The sequence below is a fragment of the Phocoena phocoena genome, chromosome 7 (assembly GCF_963924675.1).
Source record: "Phocoena phocoena chromosome 7, mPhoPho1.1, whole genome shotgun sequence".
NCBI lineage: Eukaryota > Metazoa > Chordata > Mammalia > Artiodactyla > Phocoenidae > Phocoena > Phocoena phocoena.
The window spans coordinates 88,135,185-88,158,968 of record NC_089225.1 but is presented as its reverse complement, the minus strand read 5'-3'; the positions used below and the strand labels follow the sequence as shown (position 1 = coordinate 88,158,968).

General features: G+C 38.4%; 1 protein-coding gene across 29 annotated transcripts in view; it reads right to left on the bottom strand.

Annotated features, from left to right (window-relative positions):
- The window catches only part of MAP2 (microtubule associated protein 2), a 73,168-nt gene that overhangs the window by 31,369 nt on the left and 18,015 nt on the right, over positions 1 to 23,784 (bottom strand). For 9 of the 29 annotated variants that reach the window (XM_065880713.1, XM_065880714.1, XM_065880723.1 and 6 more), the window contains exons 2-3: positions 18,300 to 18,413; positions 15,565 to 15,642 (exon numbers count right to left, since the gene is read on the bottom strand). In XM_065880713.1, the coding sequence (XP_065736785.1) occupies positions 15,565 to 15,642; positions 18,300 to 18,413 (192 nt within the window). Of the gene's footprint in view, positions 1 to 15; positions 3,772 to 5,493; positions 5,740 to 15,564; positions 15,643 to 18,299; positions 18,414 to 23,784 lie in introns of all 29 variants that reach the window. The other 20 variants (XM_065880699.1, XM_065880704.1, XM_065880708.1 and 17 more) reach the window with 10 other exon arrangements.

Genomic DNA, 23,784 nt, shown 5'->3' with positions numbered 1-23,784 from the left:
AAAGATAATGCACACCTTGAGTGTCCACCCAGAGGCTGTCAGCATCCATGATGGAGTCGTCAATGGTGGTCTCGTCTTTGTAATCGTCATAGGTTTCTGTCTTATATTCTGAGAGCCCAACCTCTTCTCTCTCAGGGGAAGCCGGAGCTTCTGGGGAGCCATCCTTGGGTTCAGCCTGGGCTTCAGCTGCCTCTTCTATTTCAAGCTCTTCTTCAGCACGGGGGGATGGTCTCCTTTCTACCTCAGGCTGCTCTAAGGCTGCAAAACGCACACTGTGGGAACCCGACTCCCCCTCATCAGTTGTGGTTTGCACGACAGTGATGAAATCATCCTCGATGGTTACAACGGACTCAATCACTCCCTTGTGTTCACCAGGGCAGGTCTCCACAAATTCCTCCCTGACACCTGGGACACCCAGGTCAGTAATCTGAAGGGTGTCTGAGCGGAAGAGCAGTTTATCATAATCTCCCCGGGCTTCTATCTCTTCTTCCTCATTCTCAGCCTCTGCTGGTTCAGCTCCAGTGGCTTCAGGCAACGGTTCTGTAACATCAGAGGGCGTGATAGATATATCTGGGGTCTCCTTGTTTTCTTCTTTTGGCAGCTGAATAAGTTCCATCTGGACGTCAGCTCTCTCATCTGCGGCTAAATCAACCTCTGAAACAGCAGGTGCACAGGGTATTTCCACAGACAATTTGATGGCAATCTCGTCTTGAATTAGAGAAGATTCTGGGGAAATTTCCTTCTTGCCCTCATCAGCTTTCAAGGACTCCATGGTGAGGCTTTCATGCTCACCGCTGGACTCATAGGACTCCTCTTTGTCTACAGCCTCCTGGTGCACCAGGTCAGGCTTGGCCACCTTCTCCTTGACTTCTGTTTCACTAACTTTTGTGCCTTCTTTCACGTGGCCAGACTCAACACCCATAAACGCATCTGCCTCCTGAGGTGCTGTGGATGAGGGGGCGAGGTCCTGGGTAGCCTTGAGTTTAAGCTCTGCTGCCTTTCCAGCATCTATGTGTAGCCCTGAGGCCATCTGTCCAAAGTCACTGATTTTAACATCTAACTGACCCTGGTCAGCTTTCTTTGCAGCAAAATCCAGCTCTGGTTCAGCTTTTTGGGATGGTTCTACTTCAGCTACCTCTGGCACGGAACTAAGACCTTTCTCTGCTTTCTCAGCCGTGAGAGGTGATGCATCTTTTGAGACTGTCAGTTCTTTGGCTGAAGCTTGCTCATGGGTTACTCCTAATCCAAAAGTTTCAACTTTATCACCAGCCTCTTCTGTTTCCTTGGCATGTTCTTTTGAATCGGCATGTTCTTCACTTTTTTCTAGTAAAGTATCCAGCTTATCATTCGCTTTCTTCTCCTGATCAAACTCCCTACTCAGTCCTGATCTGTCACCAGAGATAGGCGGGGATGCTTCTTTCTCAGCACTGAGTTCATCTTTGACTCTTCCAGCAGCTGCCAGTTTGACTTCAATCAATGAAAGATCCGTGACCAAATCTCTTCGTGCTTTATCATCAGTGCCTTCATAAAAGGAACCACTCTCCCCAGATAAATTCTCACTGTCTTGAACAGGTGATGGGAGTGGGACTGTGTATTTATTGAACACACAGTAGCCCAGGTCTTCGAGCTGACTGTCAGTCTTAACGATGACGTGGTTTTCATCAGTGACAGGGGGGAAGCCAGTACTACTCTCCTCCACCACAGTCTCTGATGGGACTGATTTTCTCCTGGCAACCTCAGCATCTGCACTCATGGAAGCTAATCTTGACCTTGTGCCTGCCAGGTCTAGCATCTCAGGCAGGTCAGGTGCCATGACAGTACCATTTTTGTAATAATCTTTGGCTAGGAAAGGTGACTCACACGATGGCTCGACTTGGGTGTTTTCCTCTCCAGTAGCTTTTTCCCCCTTTATCTGTTCTTTTTCTTCTTTGCTTCCTGTTGGGAAGCAAGGGGCTTTGTCCACTGCAGGTGTCGTGGCCGGAAGGTAATCATCTCCTTCGTCCATACTTCCACTAGTGTTGGTTAGAATATCAGAAGCAAGGGGAGAAAGATCATGCCCCCGACCAAAGTTAAATCCAAGGGCTATGGAATCCAGGCAGGACATGGGCAAATTGATTGACATGCTTCTTTGCTCTATTGCAGACCTACCACCAAGTCCTAAACTCCTGCTCAGTGTCAAATCATCCTTATTCTTACTGTGGAGATCCCGTTTCTCCCCATACACTTTTGGATCAATAGTGAACATTCTTTCTTGAGGAGAAATGGGTTCTTCAGGTAAGTCAGATGGATAACTCTGTGCAAGAGTGCTGTAGCCTCCTTCTTGTGCTACAGCACTGGGCTGGGAGTCTTTCTCTGCCGTAAGTGCCTTGTCGCCGTTTTTATACATGGAAGATACGGTATCAAAAGACTCTTGGGCACCTTCTCTTGTGTCACTCAGTTCATAGTAATCACTGCCTGGCTGGATACTTTTTGTCACTTCTTCTTTCAAGGCAGATGTTTCAAAGTACTTGGACATTCCTGACTTATCTTCATAAAATGGCATGTCAAGCTCAGCTGATGTTACAGCTCCAACTCCCTCAACGTTATCTTTGTCTGCAACTTTTTCTTCAAAAAGCTCCTGGGTGGCACTCTTTTCACTTAGTGCAGCTGGTTCAGTCATGACTTTTTCTGGTGTCTTAGAGGTCACGGCTGAATCGGTAACTGCTTGCTCCAAACTTACAGGGAATGAGTCCTGTTTTAATATATCTGTGGGAAGCTCCTGGCCTTTCGGTTCTTCTTTGGAGTAAGTGTGCTCTGTGGAGGGCTGAATTACACCTGTTTCTTCATCTGCCAATTTTGGGGCTTCACTCTCTTTTGACACAGCTTCTTCGTCAGAAATGGTTGTTTGTTCTTCAAGCTTCAGGTGAGGTTCCTTTTCAGTAAGCATAGATACCTGCTCACTGAAGGTGGGAGTCTCTTTTATCTGCACACTCTCTTGCTTTATTGCCCCTTTCTCTTCTCCTAAACCTTTCTCCGGAACATAGTCTTCCACAATCGAAATGTGAGCATCTTTGGGTGATGTAACTGCCTCTGAGGCTGGCGCTTCTGCCATTTTGTCAGGTTGATCCATATGGGGCTCTTCAACTTTAGAACTATCTTTGGCAGTCTCTGGGCTACCAGTTTCTTCCAAAGATTTTTTGTCATCTGGCTGTAATAGGGCGGGGGCAAAGGGTGATGCTGCTGCAACAATGTCATTCTTTGTGACATCAAAAGGAAGAGTGAAGCTTCCACCCTGAAAGGGACTTGGCATGGGAGAATCAAATTGTTTCCCTTCCCATTTTGGGATATCCTCAAGTACGTCTTTTTCCTTCATGGGTGTTAGGGGGCCAGGAGATACTGGAGCAACTAAACCCCACTCGTCCTTTTTTGCTTCTATTGGCATTTGGATGAACCAGTCCTTTTGCTCTTTTGCAGCTGAAGGCTCTGTGGGAAGGCCAATACCAGGTACCACTAGGCTCGGTTCTGTCTTCTGTTTTGTGTCTTCTAGGCTGGCACCCAGAGTATGCCCAAACAGAGTGGGAGGTACTTTTTCTTCTTCTGTGTCTTGCATGTCCTTTTTATCAGGGGAAGTTTTAGTTGTCTCAGGCTGAGAAACTAAGGCAGCATGTTTAAGGTCTTCACCAGGCTTACTTTCTTCCTCTGACTCCTTTTCCTCCTTGTCTAATGGCTCGGCTGGAGAGGGAGTCAATTCCTGTTGATCATGAAACTCCATCTTCGAGGCTGTAAGCAAACCTGAAGTAATTGGGTTGATTTTTAAACAAATAATAGGCAAGTGCTTTCAGGCAGTAAGCTTAAAATTGTATTTTGAAATGGCAAATGAATGGTAGGGTATAAAGAAAAACTATGAAACATGCAAGCATGCTACTCATTTAAAAATCAATATGAAAATGTCAGGACTGAGATATATTTGTATGATTGCTAAAATGAACTCCCGTTGTGAATTAATGTGTACATAAATTGTAAAAAGAGTATATTTTGAATACTCTTTTTTCCTTTGTTTGGTCTCTCTAAACAGTATGTGATGTATACTGTAGTAGAAAAAAAATTTCATGTGCCTTCTACAGATAAAATTACAAATTAAAGAATATTGAATAAGTACTTACATTAAGGTAAAAAGAATCTATATAGTAATCTAAATATGGGAAAGAATTGATTTCTACTGACCTTTTTCTTTTGTTTTCTAATTTGCAAGTGAATTTGCAGGCCATGGGCAGAAGGACAATTAAGTTATAGTTATATGTGTTAAATAAACTCAGTTAACTGGATTGACAAGTTCCAGGACCAATTTTGGGGGCACTGAAAGGTTACTAGAATAAATTTTTAGAAGTCATCTGAGATTAAATTTCGGTGATACAAATAAATGATTATTACTGACTTTATATGATATGACCTAAATATTGACAAGTCAATTTCTATCACATATCAAAATTCTTCAGTCCTAATCATTACTTACTCTGTATGGTAGATGTAAGAAAATCTGAATTATACTGATAATACTGGGAAGTCATGTGACTAACAAAATTTTAAAGAGTCAACTATTAAAATTCTTTCTCTCCTTGGTCATGACCTCATTCTCTGGAATGTGACCAACTGGCGAAGCACTGACCGGTATTGGCTTTAGAGATGCTTCACAGAGATTAAATGGCTCTTTTTAATTTTTATTTGTTCACCAATCCAAAAGGCTTCAGAGTCTCAATTGTATTTTAAGGTCATAGTTATTTCACTGTGGTGAATAGGGCTAAATGAAATTATCTGGAGAATAAAACTCAGTCATCTCCTGAAGAGCAAGTGAATGGATGATTATTACCTTATATACTTGTGTGTCTTGTTGTCACAATAGAAAAGAAATACTATACGAACTTTCTAATAAAGATTAGATGAATGAAAACTCAGGAGATATGGTGATTATCAAAGGAGTTGGCTGCCATGGAAAGGAAATGATATGAGAAGCATCAGCAGGCGCTTTCAAGGAAACCAAACCAGTATTCACTGAAGCATAAAAAAATATAGCACACTGCGGTTGCAAACAAAAACGATTCTACCGTTTAAGCCTGTATGTGCCAAAATCCGTCTCTACAGTCTGAAAGAAAAGCATATGAATTGCTGTCCCCCAAAATAAAAATAAAAATATACATGTATTAGCAATGTGACTGGCAAACATTTGAGATGAAGAGCGGGGGCGGAAAAAAGCTCACATAGTGTCATCAGCCTGGCTGCAAAGCGTATTGTATCATGGCAAAGTAAAACCAGGAATCAGCTGCAGCAGTGGAAAATCAAGCTGCCACACAGCACCTGCACAAGCCACACTCTCTGCTTGGTAAGTCTCAAACAGTGGTTTTGGGATCATGAGAAGACCCAGCGATGGAATAGCATTGGAAAGGCATCAGGTTGGTAAGCTGCTGGAGAGATCTATCTTTTGCAACAAAACACATGCAAATCCTAAGAAAGACACACCTTCCCCGGCAGAGGAAGGGGTTTTTACTTCTGGAGACACCTCCGCGACCTCTTTTATACTTTTCTCCTGTGGGGTCCCTGCTGGGGCGCTCTCTTCAGGAGCTATTTGGGCCTCCGCACTAGACTCCACTTGGCCCTCACTGAGGCCCTTGGGCTGGTCTGAGGCCTTGGCAGCCTCACACTCTTTCCCAGGAAGAGTGGCAGGTTTCTCTTCCTCGGCCATTGGACTCGCTAGCATTTCTTCTTCTTAGGGAGGAAAAAGATGTTGACATCATGACCACAGAAACATACATGAAACAACAGAAACATTATTCAAGGAACACTTTCAGCTCGATTGTATTGACCTCACGAGAACCTCTTTTACCATTTGGATGTGCAAATTAATATCCTAATGCAATGGACATTATGTATTGCTTGGAAAATTATTATGCATAATCTGCAAATCATGATGCCTTTTACAGTCTCATGAAAAGGCTCTTTATTTTAAAACTTGAGAGCTGAAAGGGTTTTATTGCACTATTACCCTCAGTGGAAATGGCAGTAAGTTGTACACAATGTGGAAATCTGGCTGGAAATAAGACATGGTACTGCCAGATAACAGATGGTTGTGAAAAGATAGAAGCATTGATGTGCTGAAACAAACCTTTAAATTTGTTAGACATGTGCTGTTTTCTCCAATGCAGGAAGCCCCTACATATGGATTTCTGGTTACTTAATTTAAAACACGCAAACTTCGCTAAAGAAATCTTTGGGAATAAAAAGCCTGGTCTCAAAATAATATCCAGTCAACTACCTTATTATCAGCTTTATCATGAAATCCATCAAAACTCTTTAAAATATAATTTATTTAGTATTTTTAAGGCCAAAGACTACCAAACTTAATTTTACCTTCATTGCATTATATGACTGGAGTATGTAAAAATTTTCAAGAAGTAAGTAAAATATTTTGAAAAATAAGGTCCAGGTAAGAGTTAATTTCACTACTATTTAGAGAAGTCTACCTCTGGGACATGACTGTTATCAGATTGTTCAAACCACTGAAATATCAGTAATATAGTTCTTGTATAGTTCTCTTTGACACTGAAGAAAGAAAATGTGCATATCATAAAGCCTCATTTCTGCAATTCAAAACAAAACCACCAAGGAAAGATAGAGTGGAAACAAAACTGCCAAAATATCCTCCCCAAAGATGTATATCACACAGAAGAATGTTAACAATTAAAACGTAAAAAACAAATTTATGAAGGCCATGAATTATCGTGTTCATTTGTTTCTCATTTACACTTCAAATGTCAGTAAAATAAATCCCATTTTATTGCTTACGAAATTAGAGGGAGGGACTTCGTTGGTGGCACAGTGGTTAAGAATCCGCCTGCCGATGCAGGGGACACGGGTTCGAGCCCTGGTCTGGGAAGATCCCACATGCCGTGGAGCAACTAAGCCCATGCGCCACAACTACTGAGCCTGATCTCTAGAACTCGCGAGCCACAACTACCAAGCCAAGGGGCTCTCTAGAGCCCGTGGGCCACAACTACTGAGCCCATGAGCCATAACTACTGAAGCCTGCAGGCCTAGAGCCCATGCTTCACAAGAGAAGCCACCACAATGAGAAGCCCGCGCACCGCATAGAAGAGTATCCCCTGCTCGCCACAACAAGAAAAAGCCTACACGCAGCAACGGAGACCCAATGCAGCCAAAAATAATAAATAAATAAATTTCTATATACAAAAAAAAGAAGTTAGAGGGAAATATATAAGCTGTTTTCTAGTTCTGCAGATGAATGACTCTTATGAAATTCCTATGAAACGATTATACATTGTTTAAATGGACCTATGAGAAAGACTACAGATGGAAAGAAATTTTTTGAGAAATATTAAAATCCTTAGGGGGGAAAAAAAGAAGACTACTTCTATTTTCTCACATTTAGCACTCAGAAACTTTCATTGTTGTAATTTAAATTATGTCAGTAACATTTTAAGCATTCAGATTCTAACTCATTATTAAGGCAATTTTTATAATGCCATAGAATTAGACATTTTGATTAAAGCTAAGAGACTTTTAATATAGCTGCTTTAATATAGCACCTTACTGGATGAAATCTTATCAACTTAATTTACATGTTTTCCAAATCATGTAATTTTTTAGCTTTCCATTTTCTCATTTTGTCTAAATCATGTTTATTTCCACACCTGTTCTTTATTTAAAAATTCACATCGTTTTCTGAATTGTTTTAAGTTCACTTAGCTGTACTCAATATGGGTTATATTTCTCCACCAGAGTGTCTGAGCCACTGGTGCTCTTGCCTTGGAACTCTCTGCCCTTATATTAAATATTGTGCCATATAAAAATAAACTCTTCATTTAAGCAAGTTATCTTTCCTCATTTGAAAATAACTTCTTCACCTAAGCAAAAAAAAATTGAGCTCTATTTTTTTTCCTTATAAAACTACCTTGTTAGAATGAGATAAATTGCAGCCCACTGCCCACTTATTTTATCCTCACCAGAGCCAACGATACATAGGGTCTCCACCTTCATGAGACTGGAATGACAAAAGCTTTGGAGCATTTCCCTCATTTTAGCTCACTTCTACTTATTTGAAGCAAGATTTAGGTCACCTAGGGAAGCCTCTGTAGTTTCTGTAGATGATTAAGTGATTTGGAGAAATAAATTCATTCCATAACATTTATTCTACCCTAAACAGACCTTTCTCTTTTAAAGAGCTATCACATTAACATAGCACTAAAAAGAAACCTAACTCTATTGAAGTCTGGTCCTGGAAATAGTACGTATCCAAGAGGATAAAATTATATTAAAGTTCATGTTCTTTGGTTTGGGTAAGAGAATATATTCTTCCCCCACTGATTTATTTGCAAGGGGCAGAAAGAAGTCATACTTTATTTGAACTTTTTTTGCTTCCTTCTCAGAAGCCGTGAAATAAAAAGGAAGTACTCACATGTCTCAAATAAGGCTTCTTAGACATAAATTGTTGAGGCATTTGGATGGACTGAGCTATATAGGGACTTCACTTTCATATGGAGAAAGCAGGCTCCTGTCCCTCCCACTCCACACATGAAGGCACACTTAGTACGATGCATGTGGTCAGAGTTGCAGGCAGGGGAGGGGGAGCAAAAGGGGACCATGCTTGGTTCACCTTTCTCCTGGTCTAAGTGGGCCTCTGCACTCTGCGCTGGGACACTGGGGAGCACACTAGAGGTAGTCCACTGTGAACTGAACAAAGGATTCTCATAGTACTCCCCATCGGAATTGGAAGGGTCATCATCAGGCACAGACACCGAGATGGTGGAGGGGGCTAGGAGCCTACGCCTCTCCCCACTGGCGGAAGGTTCGTGGCTGGGCAACCTGTGTAGAGGACCCACTTGATCCTCAGCCCCTTCATCTACAAACAGACACACAGGAAGAAACTGCAGGAAAAACTGGACAAGACAGACACAAGATCGGACAGACGAGACAGACACCTGCACGAGGACACGGGGCCATGGAAGCAGCAGAGCAGGATGGAGGATGGGAGACAGTGAAGTCTCATGCTTCAGTAGCCGCTGCATTTCAGCTATCCCTTCAGGAATCTTGCCATTGATCTAAATGAATCAAATGCTCTGACATCCCCACTGTATAATAGAAATTATCTTTACATTCCCCTCAAACAAGTTAAAACAACAACAGGACACTGGAATAGAAACAAAGCACTATCAAACAAATACATTTGTTAGAAGAAATTCTTTCAAGTACATAAATTTTCCTCATGCTTTTATCAATATATTTATAAGTTAAAAAAGAGGAAAGCTGTTAGGCTCTGATGCCTGCACAATTATGGGGGAAATCCGTCCTGTTGACGTACAACCTTAATTATCCAGTATGCTCACGTGGTTAGCATTTTGGTTGATTTAATTTTTAGTTAATGACTTCAACCAGAAAGTAATTTTTAATTTCAGTCCTGTTAAGAAAAATCTAGAGTGCATTATCTTTCTTTCCTGTCTTGCTTAGGGGAGCACAGTTGGCACAGCTTTTTCTTCGGATGCAAACTCCTAGGCATCTTTTTAAACCCTGGTTCTCATTTGCATGACTGTGAAAATATTAGAAAGTTTTAGAAAGTACCTAGCAATATACAGTTGTTTTCTTGTGTTCTGCTTCTCTTCTGAAAGCTTAATAGAGATTACAATTAGCTGAGAATTTCTACTGAGTTGGCTTCAGATTCATCAGTATTTTATTCAATGCAGTTTCACTTGCACTACTGGCTTCTGACTGTTTTTATACCTCAAACACCTCATTGCATATTTCTCATTGGAATGCCAAAGGAACTGCTCTCACTTCTCTCCTTTCCTGTGTCTTGGCTTAGAAATCTGCATTATTTAAATATACTTCCTTAGCTACACGAGTGTAGATCAGTTTGCTTACCACTTGGATTCTTGCATATTTCAATGAGCCTCAAGGATGATGACAAAGAACAATATCTGGCTGCTGATGTCGTGCAGACGCTACACCTCAGGCCTACATGGCAGGTTACTAAATTTGCTAATCACTATTTATTTACTTATACAGAGAAATAATTTTAGAATTTTGTGATTTTCAAAATTTGTACTATCTATATAATTTTTATTTCTATCAAAATTTGAGTTGACAAAATTACAGCAATAATTTGAAAATGCACTGTGTTTTTAGGGCAATAACTTATTTTCAGCAAACTGAGTACTGACAGCTGGAAATGAACCTGGAATCATAAGGATGCTAAAATAACATTTTGAAAGGAGAATACTTTTAATCTTTCGAGCACATTATTTACTGATTGTTCAATGGAAGTTGTTTCTGGATGGGTGCTCAGAACTTTCTCAGCCAGGATGCTTATTATAACATGGGATAGAAGAAACCTAAAATTACCTTTGATATTCTTAGTTCAACTCAGCATGTTTTCTCAGCTGAGCAGACAACTGGCTGAGATGTGGCCTACAATGCTGGCTGAATCCTAAGTCCTGGGCTTGTCACAAGCCCCAGCCATTCATATTTCCTCTAGTGACTCCTGAGGCTGTAGACTCCCTATGGACACAAGTTCCTCCTAAAACTTCTAATACTTTCAACAGATTGCATGGACAATCAATTAGTGAAAATGACATATTTGCCTCTCTGCTTTTCAACATGTGCTGGGAAGTAGAGCAGACTACAGTTCAAAACTAAAGAATTTAAAGCTGAGAGCTGATAGTTTAAAGGTAATACCCCGTGGGTGTTTTAACCTTTTGAAGATTTCGGCTTCCTCTTTCTTGTTGCTTGTTGCTCTTTTTTGCAAGTGCCAAAATGTGAAAACAGCCCAGAGTCTTGCTTCTGATCTATAATATTTCAAAGAAACAGTACTTTCTATTCTGAAAACTTTGACTAATCAGAGAACAACAAAAACAACAAAAACTTTAAATGCTTCAGTGGAAGAGTAGCTTCTCTGTAGTATTTGTCTGGCCCTTAGCCAGGCAACGCCAAAAAAGAACGTCTGGCAAAACCCAGTCCCGTCTGGGTACTGTGAGCTGTATGCACTCCAAGTCTCTGTTTAGGACCTATGAGCCTGCAGTCCATCTACATTACAAGTCCCAGAGATGTGCCAGGCAAGTGACACTTAGAGGATCATGGCTGGCTAAGTTCAGACAGTGTACCAGTGCATGGGCTTCCAATGATAATGCTAGAAGACAAGAGATCCTCGTTTGCTACAGAACTGTGTATGGCAGGTGGTCTCAGTTCATACCCAAATAGAGGTGGGACACATAATAAATAAATTGTAAATGAGTGAATTATAAATACATAATAATTATAAATAAATACATTATAAACGAATGAATTATTTACATGGGAGTGGTTTGGATAAAAAGGAAATCAGTCCAGTGGCTTGTAACCAACAAACTCTCATTAGAAGATCACTTCACATTCATTGTCCCACAGTAAAAGCCTAAATAACATATAACTTTAGGGATGCAGTGAGGCTGTTTGTAGGGAGTTAGATTTGGATTTAAATTCTGGATAAGCCACTTACTAGCCATGACGTCCTGGGCAAGAGTGGAAGTGAGTCTTATCTGTGTGGGTTGCTTGGAGGATTAAATGGGAAGGTATTTGAGAAAGCACCAAGTATCATGCTCAATTCCATATACATTAGCATCTCTGTCTTCAGTATATCAGACAAGTTGTCATGTACCTTTGCTCTTTACTTTCATTTGACACATCAAAGCTAGACTTGAGAGATTTATGAAAAATGAATTCATAACAGTTTTGTTCTTTAAGGCCAGGATTGAATGTCTCCTTTCACTATAAGTACACTAGCTTATGGAGTCTCTGCTTCTGCCACAAAATTGTCTGTTTCATTTAATGTGATATTTTAAAGGATAGGGTAGCCTTATGAACCTTGGACTTTTACATAAATTTCTTTGCATAATGATAATCTTTAAAAATGAAATTTACCTGATTTCAGTGGAAGAATACATTTTCCCTAATTGGCTTTCACACAAACCTTTTTTTTTTTTTTTTTAAAGCATTTGAAAATTTATATTGGGTAAAGTTTGCCACATAAAATTCAGTCTTGGTATGTCAGTCCCCTTTGGTACAAATGAGTAGTCACTTTTATGAGCGACTGAGTCTCGGGATATCAGTGACTCAGTGATTTTGCCTGTCCTGGCATCACAGCTTCCACCCCATGCCCTGGGGCAGCTGGCTCCACTTACATTGTTTCCTACCATCTCTAAGCCCTTTCCATTCTACAAGCTTCTGATGAGGACTCCTCAGTTGGCCCTCTGTGTCTGCTGCCCCAGAATGTTATGGAGGGAAACTGCTTCAGATCAGCAGTTATAATGTGGCCAAATCATTGACATAGGAAATCATCACCCTAGGATTTGGAGCAAACCTAAGAGGGCGGAAGGATTCCTGGTTCTGTTTTCAGATGTTTCCACTGTTCGTGCACGGGCTTCCAAGTTCTAACAGTTCAGTCCAAATGACAACTATTATGGTTAGGCCAAAAAGAAAAAGGAGATTAAGTTGAAAATATCGTACATAGTACAGTATTGGTTCACTGTACCTGGGTTTCCTTTCTAAGCGTGCTAGTTATTTAATTTTTTCATTAAAATCCCTTTGTTTCCCAGAATAAGCACAAATTCTGGGAATTATGAATATTAAATCAGTTATAATAAATGGATATTCATAAATGACAGTAATTAACCTCTTAAGTTATTTTTAGTGAGAGCTTTCATGCTTCCTCTTTGGGAAAGAACAGCTTTTAAAACGTTTGATAATTAATAAAAAGTAAGTATATCCTCAAAATCATTGAATTACTCAATTTAAGAACTCTTTTACGTTTGTATAAAAGGACTGAATTGTGACATTCACTGTGCCTTTAGATTAAAGTTGCTTTGAGAGTGTTTTGAGGAGGGTAAAAAATCTCCTAGATGAAAAAAATCCACATGCTTTCTTTCCACCCAGTGCACTGTGAGCAGTAGTATATCAATGGAATTTTGGCTTGGTCTTTACAAACCAACTGGTTTGAATAATTGAAAAGCTGAATCCTGTCGTGTGGTTTTTCACTAACTTTTTCTGATAAAACAAGACAAATAAGTTGTTATATGTACTTTAAGAGTGGTTTAAAATAAAAGAAAGGGACTAGTTTGATTGCCTAGATCACATATCTTTCATATATTTAAAGTGAGAATATCTGATCTTTTAAATGAATAAGGTAGAGTTTGTAAAGTACATACTTTTTTTCTATATAACTCAAAAATATGGTTATCCTTTTAAAAGCAAATCATTAGGCCTTCGCATAGGTTAATGCTTTCGTTTGAAAAAATAAAAAATAATAATTCAATAAAAATACAGGCTTGGTTTGAAAAATGTTAAAAATAAAATATCTTCCAATTACTTTCAGTAGGAAGTAAGTTGACATTTTCCCTAAATATACTGAAACGGCTCCAAGGAAACAATCCCGGAATGTGAAGGAACAGTTACTTTGGAAAGTGACACCTAAGTTACCAAAATGTGAAAGTGATTCTATATTTTATTTATATTTTCATTATATCCACTGTACCACCCTGCAGAAACAGACTGGGTCAATCTCGGATGGGAGGACCCTGCTGCCCTTTCGGCTCCAACTCCCATAAAAGAGTAAGAAGAATAAATTACGTGACCTCTAGCTGACTTTGGAGTCAACATCATACCGTTCTCTGGGCTAAGAGGATCCTCTGACACTTGGAAGGTTTTAAGTACAGGTTCAGAAACATTTTCAGTAACCTGAGGGAAGCACAGCTGTCACGGAAGGGTTTCTAATGCATTCAGTAAAATCCAGGCCCCTGAACCAAGTCAGATGCTGCTTACTCCCAAGCTCCTTCAATCCTCTACCCTTTCTCACACATTAGTCACAGGACTCCTTCAGTTCCTAGAGCACTTCATGCGCTTGTCCACCTGAGAGCCTTTGCACATCCTGGACCCTCTGCTCAAAATGCCCCTTTCCTCCTTCTTTGCTTGGCCAACACCTCCTCAGGCTTCTGAGATCAGCTCCCAAGTTGTCTTCTCCCCATCCAATAAACTAAGATTACTCTTCTCTCTTAAAGCTCCCTGTTCTTTTCCTCCCTAGTGCTAAGCTTATTTATTGGATATCTGCTCTCCACCAGACTGCATGCTTCTTATAAGCATGGATCATGTCTGTTTTGTTCACTAGTGTATACCTAGAACCTGAAGACTGCAAGGAACCTTGGGCTTCATAGGTATGTGCCGAATGAACAGAAGAACATAAGGCCAAGGTGGATCTTTCAAATCTATGAATTAAAAGATCAAGTCACATTTTCAGGGAGTTAACTAATAATCAGTGGCTATAATGACGCTGATTATATGCACTGCTTGTAGCCCTCAAATTTTCTTTTGTTCCTGAGACTAATTTAGTTTAACATTATATCAGGCAGCAAAATTAGAAAAAAAGGCCTCATTTAAGAAAAAAAGACCTTGCTAAAAAAAGGTTTAAGTTTATAAATCTGTGACAAAAATAAATTATATTTATTGATAGTTTATAGTTCAGTAATTTAGAATAATCTCCATTTAGGAATTCAAAAAGTATTTTAAACAAACCTAATTACAGATTATAAAAAGACAGTGGGTCTTTTGTGACATTCTTCCATTTTTAGCACAACAAAATGAGCTCTAAAAGGGACAACAAAAGGAAAAATAAGTGGAGAAATAAATGAATAAAATGGAGAAGTATCAACATTCTGATTTTAGTATACAAAACCTAAATTATATTGAAACAAGTAAGCTTTCAATATATTTTAAAAGCTTTCTTCTGCCTTCTGTAACTCTCAAACAATAGACAAAAGTTACCTGATCTAAGTCAGAGAACCAATAATAGTTTGCTTTTAAATAGTGCCTTTCATCTCGGATTCTAAATGAATGTTCTTCAAAGGCGTCTGTCTGCTTCATCACTGAGAACTGAAAAGCTGACATGGCATTCCATGTTGAGTAAATGCATTAAAAAATTCATGGACAATAACAGGTCTCAGCAGGAAAGAAGCCATGATCGCAGTTTCCAGTTCACTACTCTCAATATCAGATTCATTCACTGACTTCTTCATTTATTCATTAATATTTATTGAGAGTTTGCTACAGGCCATGCCCTGGGGAAGCCCAATACAATAGTGAGCACAACAGAGACAGTTCCTGCCAACCCTTCCATAAAAATGTGTTGATTTCATCAATAAATGTATTTTGGTTCAGTCACTTATAAAATTAAATTGTATCTTTTCTGTCAAAACATTCTACATGAAGTAAACTGGTTCTCTGTAGTTATTCTAGTTAGCAATTTAAACACAAAGTTATCTTTTCCTTTATCGAGCAGATTTTTCCTTTTTTATTTTACCATATTCATCTACTTTTGATTTTGTACAGATAAGTGATAATACATTTAATTAAAGTCTTTGTTTCTTGACTATTTGAAACAGACAGCTCAGCTCCCAAACTGCGTCACATACTAACCCATACAGAAGTACAGCGCGTATGGGTTGAGGTTTATTTACCCTTATTAGAAGACAAACCTCAGAGTCCAGCAAGCCTTACCTTCCTCCACTGTGACAGTCTGTTCTGAGGCTGGTGATGGGGGTGGAGAAGGAGGCAGATTAGCTGTCTCTTCAGCTGCTGAAGAGCAAACAAACGAAAAAATGAGATACAACAATTAATCCTATTAGGCCAGTAGATGTGTAGGCAGTTCTGCTATCTGTAAAAAGGACTCTTTATTAAATTCAGGGAAAGACTCAATAGCAAGCTGCATTTGACTTATTTTTAGCCCCATTACCTGGTTCACATATTTTTGAAAACCTAAAAAAAAGAAGAGCATTTAATATTTTTAAAAAAAATCATTTTGTCCTCTCCATAAAAATGGATTAGAGATGGCTGCTAAAATTCTATCATTGATCCCATTAATTTGTGTCTGCTTGTTCAATTAATAAAATATTTCATTCTGGTCCTAATTTACTAGATTCAAACCTACCCAGGCAAGCATTTTAGTTTGGATTTGGCTTGACTGATTAAAAAAATGTTAGAGCTCTCTATTGTTCATTTTGATATGGAAACTAATCACAGTTATTTTAGGAGATGTATTTTTTAAATAACATTTTGTCCACTGATGATAACGTTGAAACCCATCCTCTGTATGTATTCTTAGAAAAGAAAAATGAAGCTGTCACAGCTTGAGGCAACCTTAGATAGAAACATGTACTAGTGGGAGCTGAGAAATATTCTAGCCTTGGCACTACACATGAAGAAGGACCAAAGAGAGAAAGGTTCTAAAAGATGGGATTCATTCACACTTCACTCCAAGTTTTCCTCTTCAAGACCCTTACCTTCTTTATGACCACTCATATGAAGGTAAGGGATTTTAAAAGGAAATATTTATCAGTCAAGGCCAGTGGTAAAATTTATTTTAAATAAGCCCTGTGGGCTTCTAAGGCATATTTTAAAGTTTCCATTTTAAAAAAGAATTTATTTATTTTATTTATTTATTTTTGGCTGTGTTGGGTCTTCATTGCTGTGCGCAGGCTTTCTCTAGTTGAGGCAAGCGGGGGCTTCTCTTCTTTGCGGTGCGCGGGCTTCTCATTGCAGTGGCTTCTCTTGTTGCGGAGCATGGGCTCTAGGCACGCAGGCTTAGTAGTTGTGGCATGTGGGCTCAGTAGTTGTGGCTCGCGGGATCTAGAGCACAGGCTCAGTAGTTGTGGCGCACGGGCTTAGTTGCTCCGCGGCATGTGGGATCTTCCCAGACCAGGGCTGGAACCCATGTCCCCTGCATTGGCAGGGGGATTCTTAACCACTGTGCCACCAGGGAAGCCCTCAATCCTTTTTTTAAAAGAGAGATTTTTCTTTTAAAAATGAATGAAATTTTGTCATTTGTAGCACCATGGGTGGACTTGGAGGGCATTATGGCTAAGTGAAAGAAGTCAGAGAAAGACAAATAGTGTATATCACTTACATGTGGAATCTAAAAAATATAGCAAACTAGTGAATGTAACAAAAAAGAAGCGACTCACAGATACAGAGAACAAACTGGTGGTTACCAGTGAGGAGGGGGAAGGGGCAACATAAGGGTGAGGGTGTGGGAGCTATAAACTACTGGGTGTAAGATAGGCTCAAGGACGTACTGTACAGTTCGGGGAATATAGCCCATATTTTGTAATAACTGTAAATGGAAAGTAATCTTTAAATTGTAGTAAAAATTTAAAAAAAAATTTAAAAAGGGGGGTTTTGTTTTATTTGAAAGAATACAAGTAAACCACAGAAAGAAGGTTAATGTTTTAGATAAGTTTTTCCCTCTCTGTTTTAGAAGAAAATAATCCTTGATAATCAAAGAAAATTTTATTGACTATAATGAGATTATTTTTAATTACTATTCTGGGAGAGGAGAAATTTTTATTGTTTAATTTTTAATAGACAATGGAGTGCTAATCAGAAAATCAAATATTAAGGATACATTAGATTGAAAGACAGAAAAATAGATATGTGATATGTACTATTTTTAGGCTTTAAAAACCATACCTTTCAATGTGTTAGTTATATGCACCTGTGAAATAAACATATATGTTGAACATAAGAGAATTTCCTTTTTTGTGCATCTCTGCATGTACGTACATCTACATTTAGCATCTATCTATCTATCTGTCTATCCAGAGTAGGGACAGGGAGCCTTTGGATGAGAGTGTTTTCCTTGGTGACCACCATTATGTTACCTGCTGGGCCCTGCAGGGCATTTGACTTGTGATGGAGAGGGCAAATGCTATCTCATTTTCCTTAAATGAACCAAGTGAAGACCAGTACCATATATGAGATACAATGTCACTGATGATTCTAACAATCTCTGGCTATAGGTTTTGTGTAGCCTGTTCAGGGAGACCAAAAATAGACTGTAGTATAGACAATAATTAACAAAAACCCATAAAGGGAAAAAATCATCTCTAATTAAAGCATTAGAACATTTTCCTTATGAGTATGGGCCATGACATCAAAATGCACTGGCTTTATTTTTATAATAACTATCTCCAGTGGTCTGGAAAAGGAAAATTAAGGGCAATTTAGGGGCAAAGTCTAATTATAAGTTGACTGTCCTAAAGACTACCGAAATACCACGAGTCTGTTGAGGAAGGTGAAAATAGATCCCAGCGCATCCCAGCAGAGACAGCAGAGATGTGAATGTCACAGTTAGGAATGAAGTATGAGATATGGCCTGTCTTTGAACGCGGAGACTTGATTCTGTGATCAGGGTACAGCAGACACAGCCCCTGACCTGAGGCTCTTTTCTCATTTACCTAAAGGCAGAGCTGCAGGCTGATCTTTATGCTGAGCTTCTTTCTCTTGTTCACCTTTCAGAACTGCTACAGCTTCCGCCGTGACTACTTGAACTATCCTTGCAGACACCTCCTCTGTAATAAATAGTAACAGAAGAAAATAAAATGATGAGCCATCCAAAACAGGTAGCAACGAGGAAAAATAATCAAACAGTATAGTCAATTAGGATTTTATTTTCACTGTCTTTCTCCCAAAGAAGTACAACAGAATTTATTAAATTGCAGATAAATACACACACACACACACACACACACACACCACACATATAAACCAAAAAAAAAAAAAAGTGAGAGAGAGAGAAAATAAAAGGAGTCGGCATTCTGGGAGCTAAGCAAAATTAACACAGAACTAAGGAAAAACAATTAACCTGTATGGCAGCTTAAATTTTAAAAACTGTTTATACAAACAGAAACAATGTAACATTTTGTACCTAGTAAAACAAATTCTAAGAGAAGAGAGGATTCACTTTAGATTTAACTTAAAATACTGTTTTATAGTATTCTTATAGTTTTACAGAAAAGTACATTAAAATAATCTTCTATGCTAATTTGCAGAAATACCATGATTTAAAATCAAAAGATGCTTCAAAGTGTGAATTTATGATTAAACAGCACTATCTGGGATTAGTTTGAACACGAGAGATTAAGAAAAATCTGGGAAGATAAAATCTGAGTGAAATACATGGAAATGATATATCAGATGGTCTCTTTCTAAAGAGCTACTACTTTTCTAGACAGTGGATGGTTTAAAGATCTTTAAGGTCATATGATATACATTCAACCTAGTCAGTGCAATGGTTTCATTAAAAAAAAGCCAGGGTGGGAGGGAGGGTCATCATTAAAATGATCAGCCTGTGAGATGCCTGATAACTAGTTTTTGGCCTGAAATGGCATCCGCTGAACCGTTAACAATGCTAACGTCATATAACCTAGTCAGAAAAAATTCAGGAAATGATGTTCCGTATATAATCAACTAAAAAGGAAAGAAGCCCTTTGAGATTAAAAATATTTTCTAAATTAGAAATAAATTCTACAGAATTTAACTTTTCATCATCTTTATATAAAAACATCTACCATACTAGGAAATAAACCCACTCATAGCCTTAATAGAAACAAGTTGTCCTAGATAAGGGGATGGGTAGGGATTTGTTCTCATAATTTTAATCAAGATTTTAGAATAAATATTTCATTGAAATTATGGTTCCTGATTGGAATTTACACATTCACAAGCAGGTTGGGGGAGATCTGCCTGTTTTTACCTGGCTGGTTCATTTAGACACAGCCTCCTCTAGAAAGGCTTCATCACCCTACCCAGGATGACAGACACCATAGTGCTTGAGAAGCAGGCTTCTGGGTAAGCAGTCCACTTGGACAACAGTTATCTGAATTTTAAAAGCTGGATTACCTGATGGAATACATTTGCCTCTATATGTTTAACTTCCTGATTTTTTAAATAGCGACTTGACACTATACCTTATGTAGATAGTCTTAAGGGATGCACTTTAAACACTCTTATCTACAGCCAGTAGCAGTAATAGCAGGAGAAGCAGTATTTTAAAAATATTATAGTGCTCACTATGTGCCAAACACTTTGCTAAGGTGGTTGCTCTCATCATTCTAATGCATTATTTACTATTATTACTCCCATCTTTCGGATGAGGAAACAGAGGACAATAGGATTAGCTCATATAATCAGACATTCTTATACATATCATAGTTAGAATACCAACTTTCAAGTAATTAGTATATTATAAAATGCCTTAAATACTAAAACTAAATTAAGTGTGATTTAATATATTTTTTAAATTATTTATTTTGTTTATTTTTATTTTTGGCTGTGTTGAGTCTTCATCACTGCACATGGGATTGCTCTAGTTGCGGCGAGCAGGGGCTACTCTTCGTTGCAGTGTGCGGGCTTCTCATTGCGGTGGCTTCTCTTGTTGCAGAACACGGGCTCTAGGTGCCCGGGCTTCAGCAGTTGCGGCTCGCGAGCTCAGTAGTTGTGGCTCGCGGGCTGTAGAGCGCAGGCTCCATAGTTGTGGCACACGGGCTTAGTTGCTCCACAGCATGTGGGATCTTCCCGGACTAGGACACAAACCCGTGTCCCCTGCATTGGCAGGCAGATTCTTAACCACTGCACCACCAGGAAAGCCCTGATTTAATATTTTTTTATGTTTGAAGTATAATTTTAAGAAGCTGGAGTCCTAATTTAAATTTCAAGTATCCAAAGAGCAAGTATGGATAGGATACTTAAAATTATTTCTGAAAAAGCTTTAATTTCTAAGCAAGGCTCCAGCAAATTCATTTCATACATTTATATACCAAGTATTTTTCATAAAGCAATTTTTTAGACAATACACTTTGCACTCAATTTAGTTTCAACAAGGAAGGATCTTTTTTCTTTACTATTGCAAAAATGTACAGAATAATTATAATATCAAACAGTAATGATACAATTCATCCTTATAAGGATGTTTTAAACTATACAATTTAATTCATAGCATCACATAATTTTAGAGCTTAAAGAGCTCTGAGAGAAGATTTTGTCTAAATCCTCTCATTTTGCAGATGAGGAAATAAAGGCTGGGTATACTGATAAGATTTGCTCAAGTTCAGACAGCTGATGGAGGTAAACAGACTAGAACCCAGGTTTCCTATTATGATGTTTTTTCTCTTAAATAGAAGAACAGAAGGACTAATGGGGAAACAACCAGAAAATTCTCTAGCAGTCGTGTGAATGGCTAATGGAAATATATGAACTTTAAAGGTATGAACCAAGGAAACATACTCTCAGACCTGCTTGTCTATTCATCTATCTAATGTACACTATTACCATTCCTGATTATATTTTGAGACTATGTAACAAGTGATTGACCATGGTTGAGTAATTATCTATCTATTTATCTATCTAATCATCTACCTATATACCTTGTAGACCATGTTAGATACTGTAATAGATAATTAAACTCAAGAAGATGAATACTTTATTTCTGAGACAGTACTATTTTATTAGAATTTTTGTTCTATTTTAGTGTTTGAGCAGAAATTTTCATAGTTGTTCCAGGTAAATAAATGACAATAACAATCAACAAAGCATTGTAAGGAATACTAACTGCTGTGCTATTTGGTGGGGAGGGCAGAAGAGGAGGAAGGGCTGCGTGTTTTCATGAAGCCAGGCTGTTGGGGAGGGTGTCTCTGAAAAATCCCTGAAAGGCTAGTCTCCCAAAGTGACATTTTCAATGGGAAAGAATACTGCAAAAAGGGCTACAGAAAGTTAAATCCACTTTGAGACACCTCTTTGTTGTTTACACTGCTTAATAATATTGCAAAAAGAATTATTTTATGTTTTGCGAATTGCCACTTGCATATATTAATTTTCAATGCAATTCAGACCTTTAAAAACCAAGAGTGATTTTTAGCACTTCTAGCATCCAGGTGTTTTATGGAAAACTGGATATAATGGAGAGGTGGAGCAAGAATTGCAGAAAATGGGACATATATAGAACCCACGCGTCTTCTGGATCATTCCTGCATATCCTTGTTGGCACGTATGCAAAATTTAGTATCTCTCTATGGCATTTAGTAAATACATCTTGCATGGAATTGTGTCAGTACACAAGCCTTTCCTCCACTACCATGTAAAGTTTCCCAAGTCAAGGACTTTCTCTCTGTCATTGCTGCAATTCTTTTTTTTTTTTTTTTTTTTTTTTTGTGGTACGTGGGCCTCTCACTATTGTGGCCTCTCCCATTGCGGAGCACAGGCTCCGGGGGCCCAGCCGCTCCGCGGCATGTGGGATCTTCCCGGAGCGGGGCACGAACCCGTGTCCCCTGCATCGGCAGGCGGACTCTCAACCACTGCGCCACCAGGGAAGCCCATTGCTGCAATTCTTGAAGCTTCTCTCATTGAACTTTACCCAGACTGAATACTTAACACAAGTTTTTGAAAGGATGAAAAATTAACATGAAAGGCTTTTTTATGATGCTTACACAAATTCAGAAATAATCTTGCTTATTACTATATTTACTAACTTAACCCCCCCCAATTTATATCATTTATTGTATTCTTGTTTAAGCTTTTGATGCATTTTAGAATACCACTTCTTAAATGAGGGTTCCAAATTCTTCTGTACCTACTGAAGAATTTTCCAGGATCTAGGAGTAGTTAACATAAATTAAATTTGTTTAAATTGGGAAAATAATCCAATAAAAATAAGTATCTACTAGTTTATGTGAACAAATTACAACTGAGCTATACTACATTATTCCAGTCTTTTTGTTTGAGATTGTATTTAGAATAATTTTGAAACCGTGGAGAATTAGTTTATATGTTGTTCGCTAATGAGAACAGAGGTGAACTTAATAAAGAATGCATTCGCATGAGGTATAGGCCAAATGACATCATTAGGCACTGTACAGACTTTCAAAATATTCTAAACAGAGATAAGGGAAAATTGAATCATTACTTATCTCCAGTCACTATAGACATGTCCAACCTAAATAAAATGCACTGTATCAGCCGGTACCACATATCTTGTGAGTGATAATTTAGTCTTAGCAAAACAATATTATTTATTTAGATGGGAAGAGGCAGGACATTTGAATTTTATTGGTTTTGTTGTTTCAGAGAACATTAATTTATAAATGTGTTTGAGTTTCATAAGCTGATTTTATATTTGTATGTATTTAATCAAAACTAGTAAGAAAATAATTTAGCCCATTCTTGGGATAATTGATCATTTTTTTTTCTTTAAAAGAATTTAACAGATTATAAGAAATGTTACTTTAGAATAATCAAACGGGCTGTATGGGAGTCAAGTTCATGACATGTTATCTTCCGTTTGGGGGAAAAATAATACTGTCAAAACTTTAAAAATAGAAAAATAACTATTTTCTAATATTAATTTCATAGTGTATTTAGGAAAACATGAGTATAGGATTGCTCTGGGGGTTTCAATTAGTCCAGTCAATTCAAAAATCTTCCTCTAAGAAAGGGCTGTCATCAGTGCAGAGATGGTAGCTTCCCCCACGGAGGATGGCCTTTTCTCAATGGAGGCCTAATCAGCAGATCCCCTGAGTGAGGCTCACCATTATAGCCTGGCTCCTGGAACAGGAGCAAATTCACTCAGGGTGCAGGTAAAGTTCAGGGAAGATTAATGGTAAACGTGTCAAACATATACAAAAGATAAAGGAAGGCAGTCACAAAATCAGACCTATAAAAATGATAACATAAGAGTTACAATGTGTCTGTGATTATATATGTATATATATATATATAATTATATGTACTTAATTTTATAATTATATAATTTCTTTATTCATTCTCTAAGTATTTATTAAACGCCTCTATCCATCCTCCCATTCATCCATCCACCCATCTATCGTATCTTTCTATCTAGGGGATTACTGTCTTTTATAGTGTGCATTAGACAAAGTCACATGGACTTTA